The sequence below is a fragment of the Rhinopithecus bieti genome, unplaced genomic scaffold, assembly GCF_001698545.2.
Source record: "Rhinopithecus bieti isolate Rb0 unplaced genomic scaffold, ASM169854v2 scaffold_4666, whole genome shotgun sequence".
NCBI lineage: Eukaryota > Metazoa > Chordata > Mammalia > Primates > Cercopithecidae > Rhinopithecus > Rhinopithecus bieti.
Window position 1 is genome coordinate 612,520 of NW_016804530.1, and position 24,754 is coordinate 637,273.

General features: G+C 44.9%; 1 protein-coding gene across 22 annotated transcripts in view; it reads right to left on the minus strand.

Moving 5' to 3' along the window:
- The window catches only part of SFI1 (SFI1 centrin binding protein), a 122,235-nt gene that overhangs the window by 69,699 nt on the left and 27,782 nt on the right, over nucleotides 1-24,754 (minus strand). For 14 of the 22 annotated variants that reach the window (XR_001884854.1, XR_001884856.1, XR_001884855.1 and 11 more), the window contains exons 3-6: nucleotides 24,339-24,512; nucleotides 21,487-21,558; nucleotides 5,365-5,475; nucleotides 1,402-1,496 (exon numbers count right to left, since the gene is read on the minus strand). Coding sequence is in view for 19 of the 22 variants with exons in the window: in XM_017868956.1 (XP_017724445.1) it covers nucleotides 1,402-1,496; nucleotides 5,365-5,475; nucleotides 21,487-21,558; nucleotides 24,339-24,512 (452 nt within the window). In the remaining 3 variants the exon portion in view is untranslated. The remainder of the gene's footprint in view (nucleotides 1-1,401; nucleotides 1,497-5,364; nucleotides 5,476-21,486; nucleotides 21,559-24,338; nucleotides 24,513-24,754) is intronic. The other 8 variants (XM_017868959.1, XM_017868958.1, XM_017868971.1 and 5 more) reach the window with 3 other exon arrangements.

Genomic DNA, 24,754 nt, shown 5'->3' on the forward strand with positions numbered 1-24,754 from the left:
GTAAGAGCTTCTCATACTTTGGGAATACAGACAGGGGAAAGACCACTGGGCTAGGGGAGATCAAGGAAAGCTACACATTTAAATGGGCCTGAAGGAAGAACTACAGGGACAAAGATAGAAAGATAAGGAAGTGCACATCCAGTGTGTCAAGGGCAGAAGGTGTAGAACAGAAGAGATGAAGACCTTGTATGACATACCAAGCAGGGTTGACTTTACGTAAAGGAGTGACATGATCTTATCTAAGTCTTACCACTCTTGTAGCTATGTGTACAATGAGAAGTAGGAAAAAATAAATGAGGGAGATTAATGAAGAGGTACTTATAAGACTCTGGGAAGCCGGGCGCGGTGGCTCAAGCCTGTAATCCCAGCACTTTGGGAGGCCGAGACGGGCGGACCATGAGGTCAGGAGATCGAGACCATCCTGGCTAACACGGTGAAACCCCGTCTCTACTAAAAAATACAAAAAACTAGCCGGGCGAGGTGGCGGGCGCCTGTAGTCCCAGCTATTTGGGAGGCTGAGGCAGGAGAATGGCTTGAACCCGGGAGGCGGAGCTTGCAGTGAGCTGAGATCCGGCCACTGCACTCCAGCCCGGGCGACAGAGCGAGACTCCGTCTCAAAAAAAAAAAAAAAAAAAAAAGACTCTGGGAAAATGATGAGGATTACTCTTAGGAAGTAGCGATGCAAATATGACTGCAAGCGATGCCTCAGAGGGCCATCTTAAAAGATTAGGTCAGTGATGACATGAGGCATGAGGAATGGACACTATTCCTAAGTAAGTCTTCTTAGACAGGAAAAGTCAAAGGAACTGCAGGTGTAAGTGGAAGCGGAATTGACAGGTTGTACTTGTGACCTGCAGAGTTTGAGGTACCTTTAGGACATGCTGCTGCTAATGCAGTCTGTATTATCATTTTGAAACTCCATGTCTTTTCCCTTAGACTCTCCACATGTTTCACAGAGAAACCAGACTCTGACCAGAGCTAAAGTGGCCACAGTATCATTAAGGGACAACTTGAGCAAAGCAGATCAACAAAGAGCACTGCAGCTCTGCTCCAGAGTCTCTGCGCAACTTGACACAGCAAGATAGACGGCAGCCCCAGGCGCCACAGGAGAGTCCCAGCCAGCACACTGAACCAGCAGGCCAGGAACAGCCAGTTCACACAAATTCTGATTAAGTGAGCTTTAAGCGCTCAAACCATGCCATACGGAGAAAACCACAGGGATCCAATCGTACAGGTGCCCACTCAAGAGATCACACTTTCTGAAAAATATGAAAGAGAATCAAACAAATCTTGCTTGGACCTAGAGTTATTTTCTCTCTGAGACAACGTGCTTGTCCTTCCTATGACGTTCTGCACAGTAAATGTGGGCATCTTCTTCATACATGGACTTCTTTTTCTCACCATGAACCTCGGCTCTGATGTACTTGTTCCTCATCTCCTGCTGCTGACGTACGTAGGTCTTCCAGGTCTGGAACATCAGGTTATACAGGTAATACCTGAGGACCCAAAAAAAGCAAACGACATTTCTTTAAAATAAAACAACAGGCCGGGCGCGATGGCTCACACTTATAATCCTAGCATTTTCTTTTTTTTTTTTTTTTTTTGAGACGGAGTCTTGCTTAGTCGCCCAGGCTGGAGTGCCGCGGCGCGATCTCGGCTCACTGCAAGCTCCGCCTCCCGGGTTCACGCCATTCTCCTGCCTCAGCCTCCCGCGTAGCCGGGACTACAGGCGCCTGCCACTATGCCCGGCTAATTTTTTTGTGTTTTTAGTAGAGATGGGGTTTCACCATGTTAGCCAGGATGGTCTCGATCTCCTGACCTCGTGATCGGCCCGTCTCGGCCTCCCAAAGTGCTGGGATTACAGGCGTGAGCCACCGCGCCTGGCCAGTCCTAGCACTTTCAGAGGCCGAGGCAAGGAGTTCAAGACCAGCCTGGCCAATATGGTGAAACCCCATCTCTACTAAAAATACAAAAATTAGCCGGGTGTGGTGGCACATGCCTGTAATCCCAGCTATTCCGGAGGCTGAGGCAGGGGAATCACTTGAACTCAGGAGGTAGAGGTTGCAGTGAGCCGAGATTGCGCCACTGCACTCAGCCTGAACAACAGAGCAAGACTCTGTCTCAAAAAACAAACAACAGCAAAACAACTCCTAATCCAATACACCAAGTCTGTTCTATACTCAGAAGAAATTAACATTGACACTTCTGATTTAAAAAAAAAAAAAAAAATATCTGCACCAAAGCTAAAATTTCATTTCCTACAATCACAATGAACTCTATTCTCTTTGAGGAAGAGTCATTCTCCCTACCTAAAGTGTCACTGAGGAAGCAAAGGCTTGAATGCTCCAAGAATAAGTTCACTTTCATCAACCACAAATTCATGATGTTTGGGACAGGCAGAGTAGCTCACACCTGTAATCTCAGCACTCTGGGAGGCCGAGGCAGGCAGATTACCTGAGGTTGGGAGTTTGAGACCAGCCTGGTCAACATGGTGAAACCCTGTCTTTACTGAAAATATAAAAATCAGCCACACGTGGTGGCATGTGCCTGTAGTCTCAGCTACTCAGGAGGCTGAGGCAGGAGAATCGCTTGAACCCGGGAGGCGGTGGTTGCAGTGAGCCGAGATTGCTCTACTGCACTCCAGCATGGGTGACACCAAGACTCTGTCTCAAATTAAAAAAAAAAAAAAAAAAATCCATGATGTTTGGAAAGACAATCTTATCTTTTTTTTTTTTTTTAAACACAGGGTCTTACTCTGTCACCTAGGCTGGAGTGCAGTAATGTGAACATGGCTCACTGTAGCCCTGAGCCCTCCCTGGGCTCAGGTACTCCTCCTACCTTGGCCTCCGAGTAGCTAGGACTACAGGAACACACCACCACTCCTGGCTAATTTTTGTATTTTTTTGTAGAGGGGGCTTTTGCCATGTTCCCTAGACTGGTCTCAAACTCCTGGGCTCAAGTGATCTCTTGCCCCGGCCTCCTAAAGTGCTAGGATTACAGGTGTTAGCTACGATGCCTGGCCGACAGTCCCATCTTAATTATCTTAACTATCCACACTATAAAAAACATCACTTCTCATTTGCACTACCACATGGTCATTGACGCCTTTTCCTTCTTCTTGATACATATGCCATACATTTTAAGACTTTCATCTCTTCATATTTTCCTAGTTTTAAATATTTTATTAACATTCATTTAAAAAAGTTTTTTCTTTTTTTGAGACAGAGTCTCACTCTGTCGCCCAGGCTGGAGTGCAGTGGCATGATCTCAGCTCACTGCAACCTCCGACTCCTTGGTTCAAGCAATTCTTCTGCCTCAGCCTCCCGAGTGGCTGGGGACTACAGGCACATGCCACCATGCCCAGCTAATTTTTTTATTTTTTTATTTTCATTTTTTGGAGACAGAGTCTTGCTTTGTTGCCCAGGCTGGAGTGCAGTGGTGCGATCTCGACTTACTGCAGTCTCTGCCTCCTGAGTTCAATGAATTTTCCGGTCTCAACCTCCCAAATAGCTGGGACTACAGGCGCATGCCGCCATGCCCGGCTAATGTCTTTTGTATTTTCATTGAGATGGGGTTTCACTGTGTTGCCCAGGCTGGAATTTTTGTATTTTTTTTTTTTTAATAGAGGCAAGGTTTCATCAGTGTTGGCCAGGCTGGTCTCGAACTCCTAACCTCAAGTGATACACCCGCCTCAGCCTCCCAAAGTACTGGGATTACAGGAGTGAGCCACCACACTCGGCCTTCCCCATATATTCACTACCGTAATTCCTAGGCCTTGATTTCATATTCTATCTGCTTATTAAAACAACTCAGTGTGTCTATATTTTAATCTGAAAGATCCATAAATCAGAACTCTTGCTCCAAAGAACCTAGACAAAGAAATTACTACAGTAAGAGTTAATACCATTTTAAATACACAATCTATAAGAAATGACATTCAGATTTTTAAAAAAGGTCTGAAAATGTGTATTTGATATAATAATTCTCAATTGTTCCTTTCCCCTTCACTTATCCCCGGGAATGTGAATGTCAAGGATTAAGAGTTTTTTCCTTTCTTTTCTTCTGTGTGTGTGTGTCTGTGTGTGTCAGGATCTAGCTCTGTTGCCCAAGCTGGAGTGAGTGGCACAATCTCAGCTCACTGCAATCTCTGCCTCTCAGGCTCAAGCAATCCTTCTGCCTCAGCCTCCCAAGTAGTTGAGACCACAGGCGCACACCCCTACACCCTGCTGGTATTCTGTACTTTTTGGTAGAGATGGGGTTACATCATGTTGCTAAGGCTGGTCTCAAACTCTTGCGCTTAAGTGATCCACCTACCTCGGCATTCCAAACTGCCAGGATTACAGGGCCTGGCCTCTATTTTCTTAACATTCTATGTTGGGCATATATTTTCTCCCACAATCAATGTAAATTAGAACAACTTATTATTTTCAAAACAGGGCCAGGTATGGTGGTTCATGCCTGTAATCCTAGCACTTTGTGGGAGGCCAAGGCGGGAGGATCACCTGAGGTCAGGAGATTGAGATCAGACTGACCAACATGGAGAAACCTCATCTCTACTAAAAATACAAAATTACCTGGGCATGGTGGCACATGCCTGTAATCTCAGCTACTAGGGAGGCTGAGGCAGGAGAATCGCTTGAACACAGGGGGCAGAGGTTGCAGTGCACCACTGCACTCCAGCCTGGGCAACAAGAGTGAGAGTCCATCTCAAAAAAACAAAACAAAAAAAAATAGGCCAGGCGCAGTGGCTCATGCCTGCAATCCCAGCACTTTGGGAGGCCAAGGCGGGCAGATCATCTGAAGTCAGGAGTTCGAGACCAGCCCAGTCAACATGATGTAACCCTGTCTCTACTAAAACTACAAAAATTAGCTGGGCATGGTGGCGCATGCCAGTAATCCCAACTATTCGGGAGACTGAAGCAGGAGAATTGCTTGAACCTAGGAGGTGGAGGTTGCAGTGAGCCAAGATCGTGCCACAGCTCTCCAGCCTGGGCAACAGAGTGAGACTCTGTCTTAAAACAAACAACAAAAAAAAACCCAGAATACTTTCAGAATTAGAAATTATATAGAAATGAAAATCGGTGGGAAAATCCCATTTAAACTATTAGCATAACCAACAGATACTAGTTACCTGAATTAGAGGTGTGGGAGGTGTGTGTGTATGTGTGTCTGTGTGCACGTGCCCAGCATGTGCATACATGCTTGGGTTTAATTTGGAACTTTGATCTTGCTAACTCAAAAAATGATTTGAAGAAAAACCAAAAGTGATCCAAAGTTTGCTTCTTTTGACCATAAACATGCCAACACATAATCATATGATAATGTGCATCAGTAAAACTGAAGGAGTATAACACGAAACCTGACCTGTAGTGACAGTCAGCTCGAACACAGAGTTTCCACTCATGATGGAAAACCCACCACTCTTCTTTCCATTCTTCGAAGACCTTCCGTAGTAATCGCTGCTCATAGTAAAATCTAGGGCAATACAAAAAAATCATATATATATATGATGATGTTGGAGCTAACATCTCTTCCCAAATCACAGTTTCATATTGTTGCCTTCTCACAAAAAAGTATGGCCGGGCGCAGTGGCTCACACCTGTAATCCCAGCACTTTGGGAGGCCGAGGCGGGCGGATCATGAGGTCAGGAAATCAAGACCATCCTGGCTAACATGGTGAAACCCCATCTCTACTAAAAACAAACAAACAAAAAATGAAAACACCAGCCGGGCGCAGTGCCTCACGCCTGTAATCCCAGTACTTTGGGAGGCCAAGGCGGGTGGATCACAAGGTCAAGAGATCAAGACCATCCTGGCCAACATGGTGAAACCCCATCTCTACTAAAAATGCAAAAATTACCTGGGCATGGTAGCACGCGCCTGTAGTCCCAGCTACTCAGGAGGCTGAGGCAGGAGAACTGCTTGAATCCGGGAGGCAGAGGTTGCAGTGAGCTGAGACTGCGCCACTGCACTCCAGCCTGGTGACAGAGCAAGACTCTGTCTCGAAGAACAAAAAGTAAACACCAAGATAGATTAAAAATAGAGGCCAGGCATGGTGGCTCATGCCTGTAATCCAAACGCTTTGAGAGGTCAAAGTGGGAGGACTGCTTGAGGCCAGGAGTTCAAGACCAACCTCGGCAACATAGCAAGACTCCATCTAGGGCTGAAGTGGTAGTTTATGGCTGTAATCCCAGCACTTTGGGAGGCTGAGACAGTTGGATTGCTGGAGTTCAGGACCAGGCTGGGTGACATGGTGAAACCCAGTCTCTACAAAAAATAAAAAATTAGCCAGGCGTAGTGCGGGCATGCTCTTGTAGTCCCAGCTACCTGGGAGGCTGAAGTGGGAGGATCACTTGAACCCAGAAGGCAGACGTTCCAGTGAACTGAGTTTGCACCACTGCACTCCAGCCTGGGCGAAAGAGTAAGAGCCTGTCTCAAATACAAGGAAAAAAAAAAAAGGCCGGACACAGTGGCTCACACCTGCAATCCCAGCACTTTGGGAGGCTGAAGTGGGTGGATCACAAAGTCAGGAGTTCGAGACAAGACTGGGTGGCATATTAAAACCCTATCTCTACTAAAAATACAAAAATTAGCTGGGCATGGTGGTACATGCCTGTAGTCCCAGCTACTCAGGAGGCTGAGGCAGGAGAATTGCTTGAACCTGGGAGGCAGAGGTTGTGGTGAGCCAAGATCGAGTCCCCTGCACTCCAACCTGGGCAACAGAGTGAGACTTTGTCTCAAAAAAGAAAAAAATAAATAAGATAGAATAAAATAAAATAAAACATTCCATCTCTACCCAAAAAATAAAAATAAAAAAATTTGTGACGATGTCTCACTATATTACCCAAGCTGTTCTCAAACTCTTGGGCTCAAGCGATACTCTCACCTGAGCCTCCCAAAGTGCTGGGATTACACACATGAGCCACTGTACCCAGCTCTGCAATTTTTTTTTTTTTTTTTTTGAGACGGAGTTTTGCTCTTGTTGCCCAGGTTGGAGTGCAATGGTGTGATCTCTGCTCACCGCAACCTCTGCCTCCTGGCTTCCAGTGATTCCCCTGCCTCAGCCTCCTGAGTAGCTGGGATTAAAGGCATGCGCCACCACGCCCAGCTAATTTTGTATTTTTAGTAGAGACAGAGTTTCTCCATGCTGGTCAGGCTGGTCTCAAACTCCTGACCTCAGGTGATCCGCTTACCTCGGCCTCCCAAAGTGCTGGGATTACAGGCTTCAGTCATCACGTCCGACCCCCTTAAAATTTTTTTAGTTAGCCAAGTATGGAGGCATGCACCTGTGGCCCCAGCTATTCCAGAGGCTTAGGTGGGAGGATAGCTTGAGCCCCAGAGGTCAAGGCTGCAGTGAGCTGTGAATGTGTCACTGCACTCTGGTCTGGGCAACAGAGCGAGATCTTATCTCTTAAACAATCAAAAAAAACTTAAAAAGAAGGAAAATAAGACATATTTGGCTTTTTCAGGTCAGAATCTCAGAGCTACTTAAACTAGAAATGAGGTTAAAAATTTTCTAATATTGATTTTACTGATTAAAGATGTCAACATAAAAATCTGACTTTTTTTTGGAGACAGGGTCTCGCTCTGTTGCCCTGGCTGGAATGCAGTGGTGCAGTCACGGCTCACTGCAGCCTTGACATCCTAGGCTCAAGTGATCCTTTCACCTCAGCCTCCCAAGTAGCTGTGACTACAGACATGCTCCACTACTACGCCTGGTTAATTTTTTATTTTTTGTAGAGGCAGGGTTTCACTATGCTACCCTAGCTAGTCTTGAACTCCTGAGCTCAGGTGATCCTCCTCCCTTGGTCTCCCAAAATCTGACTTTTCAAACACCATAAAGTTAATTGAAAATTACTATTTTTAATTTTTTTATTCACCAGAATGAAAATATTTTATTACTAAAAGTAGGAATGTCTTATTCACAAACATATGAAATTAAAGTTATAAAATAAGTAAATGCCTAATAATATTCCTAGTACTTAACAGGAACATAGGATATGAATTTAGCTGAAATCTGAAGAGGGGAGTTATAACAGCAGCAAAAGATGAGTAAGAGAAATTAGTCAGGAAAAAGGTAATAAGGAACACAGAAGAGCAGTGACAGATGGGGTTGAATTTTTAAAATTTTTTTTGAAACAGTCTTGCTCTGTCACCCAAGTTGGAAGGCAGTGGCATGATCTCTGCTCACTGTAATCTCCACCTCATGGGTTCAAGTTATTCTCGTGCCTCAGTCTCTCGAGTAGCTGTAACTCCAGGCATACGCCACCCAACCGAGATAATTTTTTGTATTTCAGTAGAGACAAGTTTTCACCATGTTGCCCAGGCTGGTCTCACACTCCTGAGCTCAGACAATCTGCTCACCTTGCCTCCCAAAGTGCTGGGATTACAAGCATAAGCCACTGCACTGGCCTGTCAATCACTTTGAATTTCTTTTCATGGTTCTGCAGGTTACTAACATGTTGCTCCTCCTAACCCATTCATAGTTTTGTTTTAATTTGAGACAGAGTCTCGCTCTGTTGCCCAGGCTGGAGTGCAGTGGCACGATCTCAGCTCACTCCAAGCTCCGTCTCCCAGGTTCAAACGATTCTCCTGCTTCAGCCTCCTGAGTAGCTGGGACTACAGGCGCATGCCACCACACCCAGCTAATTTTTGTACTTTTAGTAAAGATGGGCTTTTGCCATAATGGCCAGGCTGGTCTCGAACTCCTGAGCTCGGGTGGTCCACTGGCCTCAGCCTCCCAAAGTGCTGGGATTACAGGCGTGAGCCACTGCGCTCAATTCCACTCACGGTTTTTAAAAACTAGCTTACAAAGACATACATAAGGGAATTCACCTCACTATTGCTTATAATAATAACAAGAGAAGAATGAAACACCACAAATACCCATCAAAAGAGGACAGGTTAATAATACAATTCAATCAATGCCATGCGCTCATTTTCTATGAATGAAGCGGACCTAAGGGTACTGAAGGGACAGATGCCTCAGAAAGTGATTCGGTGAAAAAATAAAGTCACTGCATGGTATGTATAATATGGTATGTTTTTCAAAAAATTAGGTCAGGCACAGTGGCTCACATCTGTAATCGAAGTTCTTTGGGAGGCCAAGGCGGGCAGATCACTTGAGGTCAGGAGTTTGAGACCAGCCTGGCCAACATGGCGAAACCTACCAAAAATACAAAAATTAGCTGGGTATGGTGGTGCATGCCTGTAGTCTCAGCTACTTGGGAGGCTGAGGCACAAGAATTGCTTCAACCCAGGAGGTGGAGGTTGCAGTAAGCTGAGATCAGGCCACTGCACTCCAGCCTGGCTGACAGAGCGAGATTCTGTCTCAAAGAATGAATGAATAAATACACAATAGTATTTATATATATATATTTTTTGAGACAGAGCTTCCCTCTTGTTGCCCAGTCTAGAGTGCAATGGCACGATCTCAGTTCACTGCAACCTCCACCTCCCGGGTTCAAGTGATTCTCCTTCCTAAGCCTCCCATGTAGCTGGGATTACAGGCATACATGACCACGCCCAGCTAATTTTTGTATTTTTAGTAGAGACAGGGTTTCACCACATTGGCCAGGCTGGGCTTGAACTCCTGACCTCAGGTGATCTGCCTGCCTCAGCCTCCCAAAGTGCTGGGATTACAAACATGTGCCACTGCACCCGGCCTAATTTTATGTATTTACAGCACCCGTATGTTGGAATACATCAAATATATACACACACACATATACACACTTGTGTACATATAAACAAGCATGTGTGTATGCATACATAAATCATTATATCATACATATTAAAAACCTGAAAAGACTCCAGAATATCAAACTAATGCCAGTGGTTCTCTCTTGGGGAGGGGGGGATTATAGGAGGCTGGCTCCTAAACTGTACATTTCTATAATATTTGAAAGATTGTTGAACAGATTCATTCCCAATTCTTTTTTTTTTTTTTTGAGACAGAGTCTTCTCTGTCTAGGCTAGAGTACAGTGAAGGCTGTACTCTAGGCTGGAGTACAGTGGCACCATCTCGGCTCACTGCAACCTCTGCCTCCCGAGTTCAAGCAATTCTCCTGCCTCAGTCTCCTGAGTAACTGGGATAACAGGCACATGCCACCACGCCCAGCTAATTTTTGTATTTTTAGTAGAAATGGGGTTTCGCCATGTTGGCCAGGCTGGTCTTGAACTCTCGACCTTGCGATCCGCCTGCCTCGGCCTTCCAAAGTGCTGGGATTACAGGTGCAAGCCACTATGCCCAACCTACAATTCTAAAAAACTGTAATAAAAAGGAACCATTTGCACATGGTAAAATGAACATATCCATTTACCTCCTTCCATTCCCCATGCCGCATTAAATAACAGCAAATGTATTCAAAAAGGTGTAAGCCTATAAAGACCAAGAGAATAGGAGAAAGGGTGACAGCCAAGAGCTGTCAATAAATTTTAGTCATTTTTAGGCAAGAGAGTTGCAGATGAATCACCAGATAAAGGAGAGAACTAAGTGTCTTGTTGTTGGGGGAAGAAGGGAGACAAGAAGCACCCACCTGGTGGTACAGGCCCCCCAGAAAGGGGTGGAAATGAGAAGTATCAGGAGACGAGGAGCTGTGGACTGAGATGAAAACACAGGATTGTTTGCAAGCCTGTGTGTCAGAAGCGGTTAGGCTCCTGGATCCCATTATTCACTCAAGCAGAGACTCAGGTGTATCTCTGAAGAGGCGAGCCACAGGAGAACTGGACTCCAGAATACTAGGCAAAGCTTGGGAGATGGTCCTAGACCAAAAGTCTACATACTGAACAATGAGACCTACCATCCCTTTTCCTGCTTGCAGCCAAGCTTATAATTAACACCTTCGGCTGGGCGCAGTGTCATGTTCGTAATCCCAGCACTTTGGGAGGCCAAGGTGGGTGGATCACTTGAGGGCAGTCCGAGACCAGCCTGGCCAACATGGCAAGACCTCCATCTCTACTAAAAATACAAATATTAGCCAGGCATGGTAGTGCATGCCCATGGTCTCAGCTACTTGGGAGGCTGAAGCAGGAGACTCGCATGAACCTGAGAGGTAGAGGTTGTAGTGAGCCGAGATCATACCACTGTACTCCAGCCTGGGTGACAGAGTAAGATTCTGTTTAAAAAAAAAACAGAAAAAAAAAAAAAAAAAACCTGTAGGCCAGGCATGGTGGCTCACGCTTATAATCCCAGCACTTTGGGAGGTTGAGGTGGCTGGATCACAAGGTCAGGAGTTCGATACCAGCCTGGCCAAGAGGGTGAAACCCCGTCTCTACTAATAATATAAAAATTAGCCAGGCATGGTGGTGGGCACCTGTAATTCCAGCTACTCAAGAGGCTGAGGCAGGAGAATTGCTTGAACCTGGGAGGCGGAGGTTGCGGTGAGTCAATCACGCCACTGCACTCCAGCCTGGGTGACAGAGCAAGACTCGGTCTCAAAAAAAAAAAAATTAAATTAATAAATACAAATTAAAAAATTTTAAAAATTACCACCTTCATCTCCATCCCACCCCATGCCAGAAGGAGTTGGAGGGTATCTCTTTTGTCTGGGGAAAACTGATCAACCTAAGGGAAAAGGCCGTCAGAGACACAGACAGCTAGATTCCCTGGTGAAATCTACCCCAAAGCCTACAGTGAAGCCTTCAAGTTGTAAGTCCTCATGCTTACATATAAAAGCTTCTGGCTGGGTGTGGTGGCTCACACTTGTAATCCCAGCACTTTGGGAGGCCGAGGTAAGGCAGATCACCTGAAGTCAGGAGTTTGAGACCAGCCTGACCAACGTGGTGAAACCCCATCTCTACTAAAAATTCAAAAAGTAGCCAGGCATGCTGGTGCATTGCATGCCTGTAATCCCAGCTACTCGGGAGGCTGAGGCAGGAGAATCACTTGAACCCAGGAGGCGGAGGTTGCAGTGAGCTGAGATTGCGCCATTGCACTCTAGCCTAGGCAACAGAGTGAGACCCTGTCTTAAAAAAGAAAAGAAAAGAAAAGAAAAGAGCTTCTAAAATTAGCTTTTTAGGGCCCTGCTGTTAAATATAAACAGACAATATAAGAATCTCTTGACATTTGAGGAAAGGCTCCAACATGACACAGTGACCAAAAACGTAAAGAAAAAAGGATCTTAGAAGACACACAGTGTAAGCAGATAAACATCTTAAAAAAAAACCCACATTATCCTCAAAAAATTTTGAGCCTCCAGGATACTATTAAAAAGAAAGGAAACATGCAGAGAACAAAAGAAGCTTTTAGAAATTAAAAGGGAACATGCAGAGAACAAAACAAGCTCTTGGAAATTAAAAATATGACAGCAGAAATGAAAAAAAAAAACCTATAGGTGGCACAAAAAGTTGGTTGGTCTTGTAGGCCACGGTAAGGACTATGGGCTTTTACTTTCAGCAGGAAGCCACTGGAAGTTTGACAGAATGATGTGACTTGATTTACTCAGACTACCTACTGGGAAGATACTGACTAGGGGCAAGACAAGAAGCAGGAGACCAATGAGGAGTCACTGGAGTCACTTGAGGGCTCTCCCTCAGTGACTGGCTGGACCAGGTGGTAGCTACTAGAGGTCTGAAAAGTGGCTGGATTCTGAATGCATTTTGAAGGTTGAAGCAACATGATTTTGGCATTTGACATTTTAAATTGGGGTGTGAAAGAACAAGAGGTGTGAAGGATGACTTCACTGTTTCCGACCTGAGCACTTGGAAGGATGGAGTTTCCCCTGAGAGAGGGAAGATGATGATTTCAAGTTTTGGACATACTATGGTGTGACACCCAGTGGAGTTGTCACGTATGTAAAAGTACAGAGTTTCAAGGCAGAGGTCTTGGCTGGGCATACGCATCTGAGAATCACTGTGAGATTTGACGAGATTTGATGAGATTTCGGTTGTGGGGCAGCTAGAGAAGCAGTGCAAAGACTAGGTGTTGGGGTATTTAGATGAGGAGGAAAACAAAGGAGGCAGTCAAAGAGGTAGGAAAAAAAACACAAGAGGATGGTTAACTAGAAGCTGGGAGAAGAAAGGGATTCTAGAAGAAGGAAATGATGGACTCTCTAATGCTACCTGGTAGGTCAAGTTAAAGAAAGTTTAGGAATTCATCACTGACTGTAGTAAATTTAGTGACTTTAACAAAAACAGGAGAAATTCATCATGTGAAACACAGTAGAGGCTGCAGCAGTCAGGGACATTTCTGAAGTGAGGGTCTTTGATGTCTAGGTGCTACCGAAGCCATATATGAAGCTGCCTTAATATGTGAGTTGTGCCATTCACAGCTAAGTAGTTAGAAATCAATCTCATGAAGCCCACTAAGACTGAATACCCGCACCACAATTTTGACCTGTGGGCGTTGCCCCATGACTCCCACCAAAACCCATTAAGAAGCTGTGTCCTTAAGGACTGAAGAAAAATTATACTCTGGAGAAAAATAAAATGGAAACTGTACTTAAAAAAAATGGTTCAGGCTGGGTGCAGAGGCTCATGCTGTAATCCCAGCACTTTGGGAGGCTGAGGGAGGTGGATCATCTGAGGTTAGGAGTTCAAGACCAACCTAACCAACATGGTAAAACCCCGTATCTACTAAAAATACAAAAAATAGCCAGGTGTGGTGGCGCATGCCTGTAGTCCCAGCTATTTGGGAGGCTGAGATAGGAGAATTGCTTGAACCCAGGAGGCGAAAGTTGCAGTGAGCCAAGATCCCACCTTTGCACTCCAGCCTAGGCAACAAGAGCGAAACTCTGTCTCAAAAAACAACAACAACAACAACAACAAAAAACAATGCTAAAACATTAAGCACATAAAGGCATTATTCTGCAGTTTGTGGCATGATATTATTCCCGCCTAACACACCTAAAATTGAGAAATAAACAACTCAGTATGGAAAAGACTAAAAACAAAGATCAGGATGCCCAGTGTTCCCCCAAGTAACAAAGAACCTACTTGATTTTAACAGATTGATATTTGATATTGACATATAGATATTGGAAAATAACTATCCCTTCACAAGTTTCTAAGTCAATGGAAACACAGTATCAAAATTCTAATTTCGGTAGCTGCTTAGAAAACAAATATTCTCACTCTATCATTCTGTAATTTGCAAAATTGAGGCCCACAGGCATAACTATCCTCAGATCAAATAATTAGCTAGGGCCTGGGTTACAACCAAAGCTCAGGTCTCCTTAATTCTAGTCCAGTATTCTTTCCTCTACACCCAGCTACCACTGAAGAGCAAAGACATGAAAAACAGCATAATGCAAATGTTTTAAAGCAGTGTAGCAGTGTTAGCTAGCAGTCACTGGCTAACCCAACACCCACGGCCAAGCCCTTTTTCTCATCAGTATCCACTACAGAGGCCAGAAAGATTTCTTTCCCAACCTCCTCTGTAGCTAAAGGTGGCCGGTGACAAAGCTCTGGCCAATGAGGCAGAAGCAGAATGCGGTGGGGAACTTCCAGGGAAGTTTTCTTTCCTGATAAAGAGATCAAAAGGACACCTCCCTTACCCCCACCTTCCTGTGTAAAGCTAGAACAGTCATCTTGCAACTACGAAGTGTCACCTATGAGGACAAAGGGCCAATGTGCTAAGGATGTTGAACTAGAAAGGTACTAGAAGCCTGAGCCTGAAACTACATGACTGAACAGCTGAAGCAATACCAGTAACTGCCAACCTCCAGATGGCTTGTTTAAAAAAAAAAAGTAAATCCCCTCATGCCTGTAATCCTAATACTTTGGGAGGCTGAGGCAGGGAGGATCGCTTAAGCACAGGAGTTCAAGACCAGCCTGGAAAACATAGTCTCTAAAAGAAAAAAAAAAGTTAACAATTTAAAAAAAAAAAAAGAAAGAAAAAGCAAATCTCAATTTGTTTCAGCCATTGTTAGACTTTCTCTTAGAGTCAGGTACTTCTAACATACAATCAGCATTTCCCAAGGACTCGGAAGGCATTATTTGAAATGAGGTTCCCAGTCATATATGGGTCAAATATCAATAAATAAAATTACGTAAAAAATGGATTTTAGGGCTGGGCATGCTGGCACATGCCTGTAATCCCAGCATTTTGGGAGGCCATGGCAGGTGGATCACCTGAGGTCAGGAGTTCAAGACCACCCTGGCCAAAATGGTGAAACCCCTTCTCTACTGAAAACACAAAAAATGAGCAGGGCGTGATGGTGTGCACCTTTAATCCCAGCTAACCAGGAGGCTGAGGCAGGAGAATTGCTTAAATCCAGAAAGTGGAGGTTGCAGTGAGCCAAGATTGTGCCACTGCACTCCAGCCTCAGCAACAAGAGCGAAACTCCGTCTCAAAAAAAAAACCAAAAACCAAAAACCAAAAAAACTAGATTTTAGGAAAATAGTGGAGGTAGCAACACAGTTTTCAATCTTTGGATCCCCAAGTAGCATCTGAGAAACCTAACAATAGGTGAACCCCAAAATAGCCAATGAGTAGTCATTGGAAGGTAGAGACGCCCAATTTGAGATGAGCAGCTGAAACTATGAGTTTTATCCTCTCCAGCACCAGGGCTCACATAAGAACGGAAACAGAGCAGTCCAAAACTGACCTGCCAGTGTCCTTCTAGGACAGGGCTTCATATGGAGGAGAAACAGCCACAGGTAGAAAAAAATTTGAGCAGGGGAGAGTCAAAAGAGACAAGGAAAAAGAAGATCCAGACCAAGTGTGATAAGGGAACAAAACCAGGATACCCCATAAAAAAAGCCACTATATTTCTGAACCCTAAACAAAAACAACAGGAGTTCTATGAAATTAGTAAAAATTAACTGAACCTTGACTTACTCTAAAAGTTCAGAATAATAAGGCAGGTGTGGTGGCTTGTGCCTACAGTCTCAGCTACTTGGGAGGCTGAGGCAGAAGGATTACTTGAGCCCACAAGTTCAAGGCTGCAGTGAGCTATGATCACACTACTGCAGGGCAATACAGCAAGACCTTATCTCTAAAAAATATATAAAGACATATAAACTTAAAAATTAAAATTCAGGAAAACTAATTTCGCATAAAAATAAGCAATAAAATTAGCCGGGCATGGTGGTACACATCTGTAATCCTAGCTACTTGGGAGGCTGAGGCAGAAGAATCGCTTGAACCCAGGAGGCAGAGATTGCAGTGAGCCGAGATCGCGCCACTGCACCCCAGCCTGGGCGACAGAGTGAGACTCTGTCTCAGCAAAAAGAAAAAAAGAAAGAAACGGACAAAAAAAGGCCGGGCGCAGTGGCTCACGCCTGTAATCTGAACCCTTTGGGAGGCTCAGGCAGGCAGATCACAAGGTCAAGATTTCGAGACCAGCCTGACCATGGTGAAACGCCGTCTCTACTAAAAATACAAAAATTAGCTGAGTGTGGTAGCGCCCATCTGTAATCCCAGCTACAAGGGAGGCTGAGACGGGAAAATCGCTTGAACCTGGGAGGCAGAGGTTGCAGTGAGCCAAGATCACACCATTGCACTCCAGCGTGGGCAACAGAGTGAGCAAGACTGAAAAAAATAAAAAATAAATAAAAAATAAAAAACAATAAAAAAGCATTTGAGGCCGGGCACAGTGGCTCATGCCTGTAATCCTGGCATTTTGGGAGGCTGAGTTGGGCAGATCACCTGAGGTCAGGAGTTTGAGACCAGCCTGGCCAACATGGTCTCTACTAAAAATAAAAAGGTTAGCTGGGTATGGTGGCGCGTGCCTGTAGTCCCAGCTATGTGGGAAGCTAAGGCAGGAGAATCGCTTGAAACCAGGAGGCGGAGGTTGCACTGAGCTGAGATCATGCCACTGCACTCCAGCCCGGGCAACAGGGTGAGATGCAGTCTCAGGAAAGAAAAAAAAAAAAGGCATTTGAAGTTACATGAGGAAAGACGATAAGGAGCACAATAACATGCATATAAACACAAGTATGCCAGAAAGATTTGTCCACAAAAAAGAAAAAAAAACCTTGTTTACAATCTCAAAATGAGATAAAAGATTATAAGAAAATAAATTCAAAGCTTCTGAAAACGAAGACAAGCAATGAATCTTCAAAAGAGCAAAAATTAGACTAACAGCTTAAAAATGGAAGCCATAAGATAGTGATGGATTATCTTCCAGGTGCTGGGAAAAAACCAGCAGCCCAGGCTTCCATACTCAGTGAAAATATCCTTCAAAGGTGAAGATGGAATAAAATATTTTTAGACAGACAAAATCTGAGAGAATTTCTCACCAGCAGACCTACCCGAAAGAAAATATTCTGGGACCTTCTAATGACAGGAGAAGGAAAATTATGACAGATAGAAACCTGGAGATGTGAGAAGAAAAAGGGCAACAGAAAGGGTAAATATTTGTTGTAATGTTGGGGCAAAAAAAGAAAAATAAATGAAAAGGGAAGGGTAAATAGGATAAATATGTGAATAAATCTAAATAAATATCGGCTATACAAAATGAAAATAACAGGCTGGGCACAGTGGCTCACGCCTGTAATCCCAGCACTTTGGGAGGCTAAGGCAGGTAGATCACCTGAGGTCAGGAATTTGAGACCAGCCTGGACAACATGATAAAACCTTGTCTCTACAAAAATACGAAAATTAGCCGGGTGTGGTGGCTCGCACCTGTAATCCCAACTACTCAGGAGGCCGAGGCTTGAATCCAGGAGGTGGAGGTTGCAGTGAGCTGAGATTGAGCCACTGCACTGCAGCCTGAGCGACAGAGCGAGACTCCGTCTCAAAAAATAAAATGAGAGTAATAATGCTTTATAGATTTAAAAATATACACAAAGAGAGGGAGATAGGCAGAGCTAAAGTATTCTAAGGACCCTGTCTTATCTAGGAAGAGAGTAAAAAACCAATTAACATTAGATTCTGGTAAGTTACAAATATACATTCATATTTGAATGAAAATACACATTCACATTTGTAACTTATCAGGGCAGTCAGTAAAGGAAGAGTAAAAGAGAATATAACTTCTAAGCTAACAGTGGGGAGGTCAATAAATATGCAATGAATTAAACAAAAAAGAGAGAATTCTGACAATAGCAATTTAGATCAATTTTCCCAATGAACAACAAAAAAAGCAGAGCAAAAAAAATTTATTTAATGCACTAAAGAGCTACCAAGGCAGTGAAGGACAACATGCCCAGGATCCAGGAGAAGAAGGTAAAATAGAGGTGAACGATGCCTAGCACTTGCAGCTGGGACGGGCTACAGCTAAAAACACTTGCAGCTGGGACGGGCTACAGCTAAAAACAAAGGGTTAACATGATCAGCTCTGCTGTCCTGCTTGCTTTTGGTCACTTGCTTCTTTTTTTTTTTTTCCTTTTCTTTGAACCTAAAGGCCACACCACTGAACAGTACAACTTTTTTTTTTTTTTTTTTTTTGAGACAGATTCTCTTTCTGTTGCTCAGGCTGGAATGCAGTGGTGTGATCTCGGCTCAATGCAACTTCCGCCTCCTGGGTTCAAGCAATTCTCCTGCTCCAGCCTCCCAAGTAGCTGGGATTACAGGCACCCGCCACCATGCCCGGCTGATTTCTTTGTATTTTTAGTAGAGACAAAGTTTCACCACGTTGGCCAGGTTGGTTTCAAACTCCTGACCTCAAGTAATCCGCCTGCCTTGGCCTCCCAAAGTGCTAGGATTACAGGTGGGAGCCACCATGTCCAGCCTGAACACTAAAACTTAACTTTCATTGGCTACTTTGTAGATAACATTCACAGGTCACCATGGCAATGGTCACTTCAGTTATTTTTCAGGAACCTGGGCTAGCTTCTGCCCAGTTCAAACGGATGGAGACCACCAACCCTTCAACTGGGCCTGTGAAGGAGCCCAAGAGGGTCTTTTGACGCTTGAGGGCCAAAAACTCCACCCTCAGATCATGTTAATGCCTCTATTTTCTGTACATGTGTTCTATGACATGCCATGAACCCTGACTACACTTGTACACAATGAATGTTACTTCATTATCCCCACTGCCAATCCACCCCAATCCACCCCACACCTTAAACCACCCCACTTCCCTAGCCCACAAATATCCCTAAGGCTTATCTTTGGGGAGGCTGGTTTGAGATCTGTTATCCCACCTCCTCGCTCAGTGGCCTTGCAAGTAAGTTTTTTCTCTTTTGCAAAACCTGTGTCACAGTGATTGATTTACCACGCATGGGCAGAATGGACCTAGACCTGGCCGGTAACATAGACACATCAGGAGCTTCACTGTAAACATACAAAAAGGAGAAGATGGAACAGCAGGGCCCCTCATAAGGTATACAAAGAAAATATTTCAGAAAACACACAAAGGCCAGGTTTGCTTGAGAGACATTGAATGAAGGAGTCAGACTCAAAAAATGAAACAGGAAAGATTATAGTTAAGGGAAAGAAAAGGGGAAGAGGGGAGTAGGAGGGAACCCAAGACATTTCAGTTTTTAAGTGCTTACACTCTCGAAGGCTGCCAATTCTCCTTTTGAAACATACCTTGCACTGGTCCCTTCTCTCCAGCTCCCCTGCATTCTGTACGGGGACTCCTGTGACTCTCTGTTGCAGTCCACTCTCAGCACTGCAGCTAAAGCAATTATAACCCAAAACCACAGCAATGGGCAGGCTTGGTCTATACAAAATGAGGCTATGACAGAGGCATTTGCTGCTAAAATTTCACTTCCTTTGTTAAAGCCAATTTTTTTCCCTAGGTTCTGCACTTGATCAAGCCAATCTGTCAGTCTGACCAGTGCCCTGAAAGAGCTCAATTACTTCTCTTGGGCAAACACTTTTCCCAAAGAGATCTTATCTTACTTAAGTATGGTTTTTTTTTATTCTTATTTTATTTATTTATTTATTTATTAGATGGAGTCTCNAAGCCAATCTGTCAGTCTGACCAGTGCCCTGAAAGAGCTCAATTACTTCTCTTGGGCAAACACTTTTCCCAAAGAGATCTTATCTTACTTAAGTATGGTTTTTTTTTATTCTTATTTTTATTTATTTATTTATTTATTTTTTATTTTTTTTTGAGACAGAGTCTTGCTCTGTCGCCCAGGCTGGAGTGCAGTGGCTGGATCTCAGTTCACTGCAACCTCCGCCTCCCGGGTTCACGCCATTCTCCTGCCTCAGCCTCCCGAGTAGCTGGGACTACAGGCGCCCACCACCTCGCCGGGCTAATTTTTTGTATTTTTAGTAGAGATGGGGTTTCACCGTGTTAGCCAGGATGGTCTCGATCTCCTGACCTCGTGATCCGCCCATCTCGGCCTCCCAAAGTGCTGGGATTACAGGCGTGAGCCACCGCGCCCGGCCTATTTATTTATTTATTTATTTGAGACAGTCTCACTCTGTTGCCCAGGCTAAAGTGCAATGGCACAATCTCGGCTCACCACAATCTCTGCCTCCGGGGTTCAAGTGGTTCTCCTGCCTCAGCCTCCCGATTAGCTGAGATTACAGGCATACACCACCATGCTCAGGTAATTTTTTTTTTTTTTGAGACAGAGTCTCGCTCTGTCACCCAGGCTGGAGTGCAGTGGTGCAATCGCGGCTCACTGCAGGCTCCGCCTCCTGGGTTTACGCCATTCTCCTGCCTCAGCCTCCTGAGCAGCTGGAACTACAGGCACCCGCCACCACACCTAATTTCTTTTTGTATTTTTAGTAGAGAGGGGGTTTCACTGTGTTAGCCAGGATGGTCTCAATCTCCTGACCTTGTGATCTGCCCGCCTCAGCCTCCCAAAAGTGCTGGGATTACAGGCGTGAGCCACCGCACCTGGCCTTTTTTTTTTTTTTTTTTGAGAGGGACTTTCGCTCTTGTTGCCGAGGCTGGAGTGCAATGGCATAATCTTGGTTCATTGCAACCTCCGACTCCTGGGTCCAAGCAGTTTTCCTGCCTCAGCCTCGCAAGTAGCTGGGATTACAGGCATGCGCCACCATGCCCGGCTAGTTTTGTATTTTTAGTACAGACAGGGTTTATCCATGTTGGTCAGGCTGGTCTCGAACTCCTGACCTCAGGTGACTCACCCACCTCGGCCTCCCAAAGTGCTGGGATTACAGACATGAGCCACCGTGCCTTGCTGTGCAGCTAATTTTTGTAGAGACAGGGTTTCACCAGGTTGGCCAGGCTGGTCTCGAACTCCTAACCTCAAGTGATTCGCCCGCCTCAGCCTCCCAAAGTACTGGGTTTACAGGCATGAGCCACCGCGCCCTGCCTGATTCTTTCACTTGCTCACTTGCTTGTGATTTTTTTTCTTTCTTTCTTTTTCTTTGAAGCTGAAGGCCACAGTAGCTAAAGGCCACGACATTGAACACTAAAACTTAACCTTCACTGGCTACTTTGTAGATAACATTCACAGCTCACCATGAATGCAGCTGCAGTCAACTAACAGGTATGAAGTTACCACTATAGTACATATGTTATATTAGGGACTGTTTCTGCCTACTGGATTCTGGGGAGGAACAAGGGAGGAATGTAACAGCACAAGCCATAATGAAGTTTATATACAGGCTTAAAATAAAAGAAAACCCTAGAATGAACTCAACAGAATTATGGTGTTCTGAGCTAATACTACCTGGCTTTAGAGGGAAATATTCTTCCAAAAGTCATTCGAATCCATAAATATAAGAACTTTCTGGCCATGCATCTGAAAGAAGGAAAAAAAGGATATACATATTTTAAAATTCCATTTGCCTTACATCATCAGTTTTCTGGAAAGGAAAGGAAGCCTTTAAGGTCTCAGAGGGAGGGATGCTAGTATGAGTCAAAAGGTGGTATCATAGCTAATCTTGCATCAAACAGGGCATAGGATGGGGCAGATTTATAAAGCTAAAATCAAGCAGATTATTTTTAAAAAATATTTTCAATATAAATTGTCAATGAAGAGATAAAAACTTCAGAACTGAGGTAGAGGAAGTATATCATAATTCTTTTGTTCATATTATTCTTCCTGCCTAAAATGCCGGGCAAATACCCACTAATCCTGAACCTTCTCCAATGTAAACAGAGTGAGCAGCTGTGTACTCTCAGTACTGTGCTCAAACCCCTCCTGTAATGTTGTGACACCATATCACAGTGATCAGCTCACAGGGTGTCTGTCATTCCCTCTGCACTGTGAGCCCCTGAAAGCAGAAATTGGTGCTTTATAGTATCTCCAGTACCTAGCACAGTGCCTGGTATACACACAAAGATGGCTTGTCTTTTTTTATTTTGAGACAGAGTTTTGCTCTGTCGCCCAGGCTGGAGTGCAGTGGCACAATCTCTGCTCACTGCAAGCTCCGCCTACTGGGTTCACGCCATTCTCCTGCCTCAGCCTCCCGAGTAGCTGGGACTACGCGTGCACACCACCACGCTTGGCTAATTTTTTGTATTTTTAGCAGAGATGGGTTTCACCATGTTAGCCAGGATGGTCTCGATCTCCTGACCTTGGGATCCACCCGTCATGGCCTCCCAAAGTGCTGGGATTACAGGCATGAGCCATCACGCCCGGCCTTGTCTTTTTTTTTTTTTTTTTTTGAGATGGAGTCTCACTGTCGCCCAGGCTGGAGTGCAGTGGTGTGATCTTGGCTCACTGCAACCTCCACCTCCTGGGTTCACACCATTCTCCTGCCTCAGCCTCCCAAGTAGCTGGGACTACAGGCGCCCGCCACCACGCCCAGCTAATTTTTTGTATTTTAGTAGAGACGGGGCTTCACCATGTTAGCCAGGATGGTCTCGATCTCCTGACCTCATGATCCACCTGCCTCGGCCTCCCAAAATGCTGGGATTACAGGCATGAGCCACCATGCCGGGCCAAAGGTGGCTTGTCTTATAGAGTTAAACCCTGAGTTCAACTTAAAACGCACCTTCTCCAGCCCTTTATCTGGATTATTCTTACGTTATCCTTCAGGGCTCAGCTTAAACTCTGTTTCCTCCAGAGAGTAAGTGCTGGCTATACTAGTGTAGCTGTTCTTGCCATATTTGCCAGTAGTACCACATCCTTCTCTCATTGCACTCTTACTCTATTGTTGTGGCTTAATAGTCTATCAAGCCTACCTGATTTTAAATTCTGATGAAGTCATAAACTAAGATGACCTTATTCACCTTATATCTCAGCATCTAGCATAACAGCTGCCATGGCTAAGCACCATATAAATTTGTTGTTGTTTTGAGACAGTCTTACTCTCGTCCAAGCTGGAGGGCAGTGGGGCGATCTTGGCTCACTGCAACCTCTGCCTCCCAGGTTCAAGCGATTCTCGTGCCTTAGCCTCCCAAGTAGCTGGGATTACAGGCATGCACCACCACACACAGCTAATTTTTTGTATTTTTTTTTTTTTTTGAGACAGAGTCTCGCTCTGTCGCCCAGGCTGGAGTGCAGTGGCATGATCTCAGCTCACTGTAAGCTCCGCCTCCCAGGTTCATGCCATTCTCCTGCCTCAGCCTCCCGAGTAGCTGGGACTACAGGCACCGGCCACCACGCCCGGCTAATTTTTTGTGTTTTTAGTAGAGACGGGGTTTCACCGTGTTAGCCAGGATGGTCTCGATCTCTTGACCTCGTGATCCACCCGCCTCGGCCTCCCCAAAGTGCTGGGATTACAGGCGTGAGCCATCGTAGCCCTGCTGTATTTTTAGTGGAGATGAGGTCTCGAACTCTGACCTCAGGTGATCCACAATGCTTGGCCTCCCAAAGTGCTGGGATTATAGGTGTGAGCCACCGGCACCAGGCTGATAAATTTTTGAAATTAAGAAATGGATTCACTGGGCGCGGGGTGGCCATGCCCTGTAACCCAGCACTTTGGGAGGCCGAGGTGGGTGGATCACGAGGTAGTGAGATCGAGACCATCCTGGCTACACGGGTGAACCCCGTTCTCTACTAAAAAATGGCAAAAATTAGCCCGGGCGTGGCGGTGGGCACCTGTAGTCCCAGCACTTGGGAGGCTGAGGCAGAAGCAATGGCGTGAACTCCGGGAGGTGGAGCTTGCAGGGAGCTGAGATCGGGCAATGCACTCCGCCTGGGTGACAGAGCGAGACTCTGTCCAAAAAAAAGAGAAATGGATGTCTTTATTATACCTAATCAAGAGTAGCAGAAGGGTTACAGCTCTTCTAGAATTCACCAGAAAATCCAGGGGGAAAAAAAGAGTAGAAAAAAAGAGTAGTTCCTTCTTTCTTGGACCACGTTTACACGTTTAGACTTTTTCTGGAAGAAAAAAGTCTTCTTGATAGCGTCATATTGCGAGGCACAAGTGGAGAAATGAAAACACTCAATGACAGATTTTATGTCTGCAGATTCCTGAATATCCTTTTCATCTGAACATTCTACTATAAAGAACAGGGCATCAAGATCTCCAGCTAATTGTGATGGGAGAATAAGAATCATTCCCTCATTTTAACCAAGAAGGGAGAACAAGAGAAAAGCATCTGTAGACTGGTGGCCACTCATAAGCTCACCTGATGCGAAGTTCTCTTAATCGGCCCTGTCGGGTACAAGTACGTGTGCCATGATACTGCACTAGGTGCCTGGTACTAGGTAACTCCCTCCGGATCCCAAAGGATGCAGAAGACTTCTTGTTGGACAGTGTCTTTGCAGAATAAGGTTTCTTAACTGCACCATCCCTAAAATACCTTAAATGTGAGGAGGAAGGAGGCAAGGAGAGAATAAAGTTATCTCTGCATGTGATGCAAATACTTTTAACATACAAGCAAAATTAAACAGATAAGCTCATAAAGACTGACAATACCTACGCTTCAAAGATAATAAGCAGCCCAATCTGACAGAAATATTGGCCAACCACTGGAGGTGGGTACTAGGCAGGAACTACAGTACCCCCTGGAGTCATTAGGCCTAACACAGTTTTCTTTTGTTT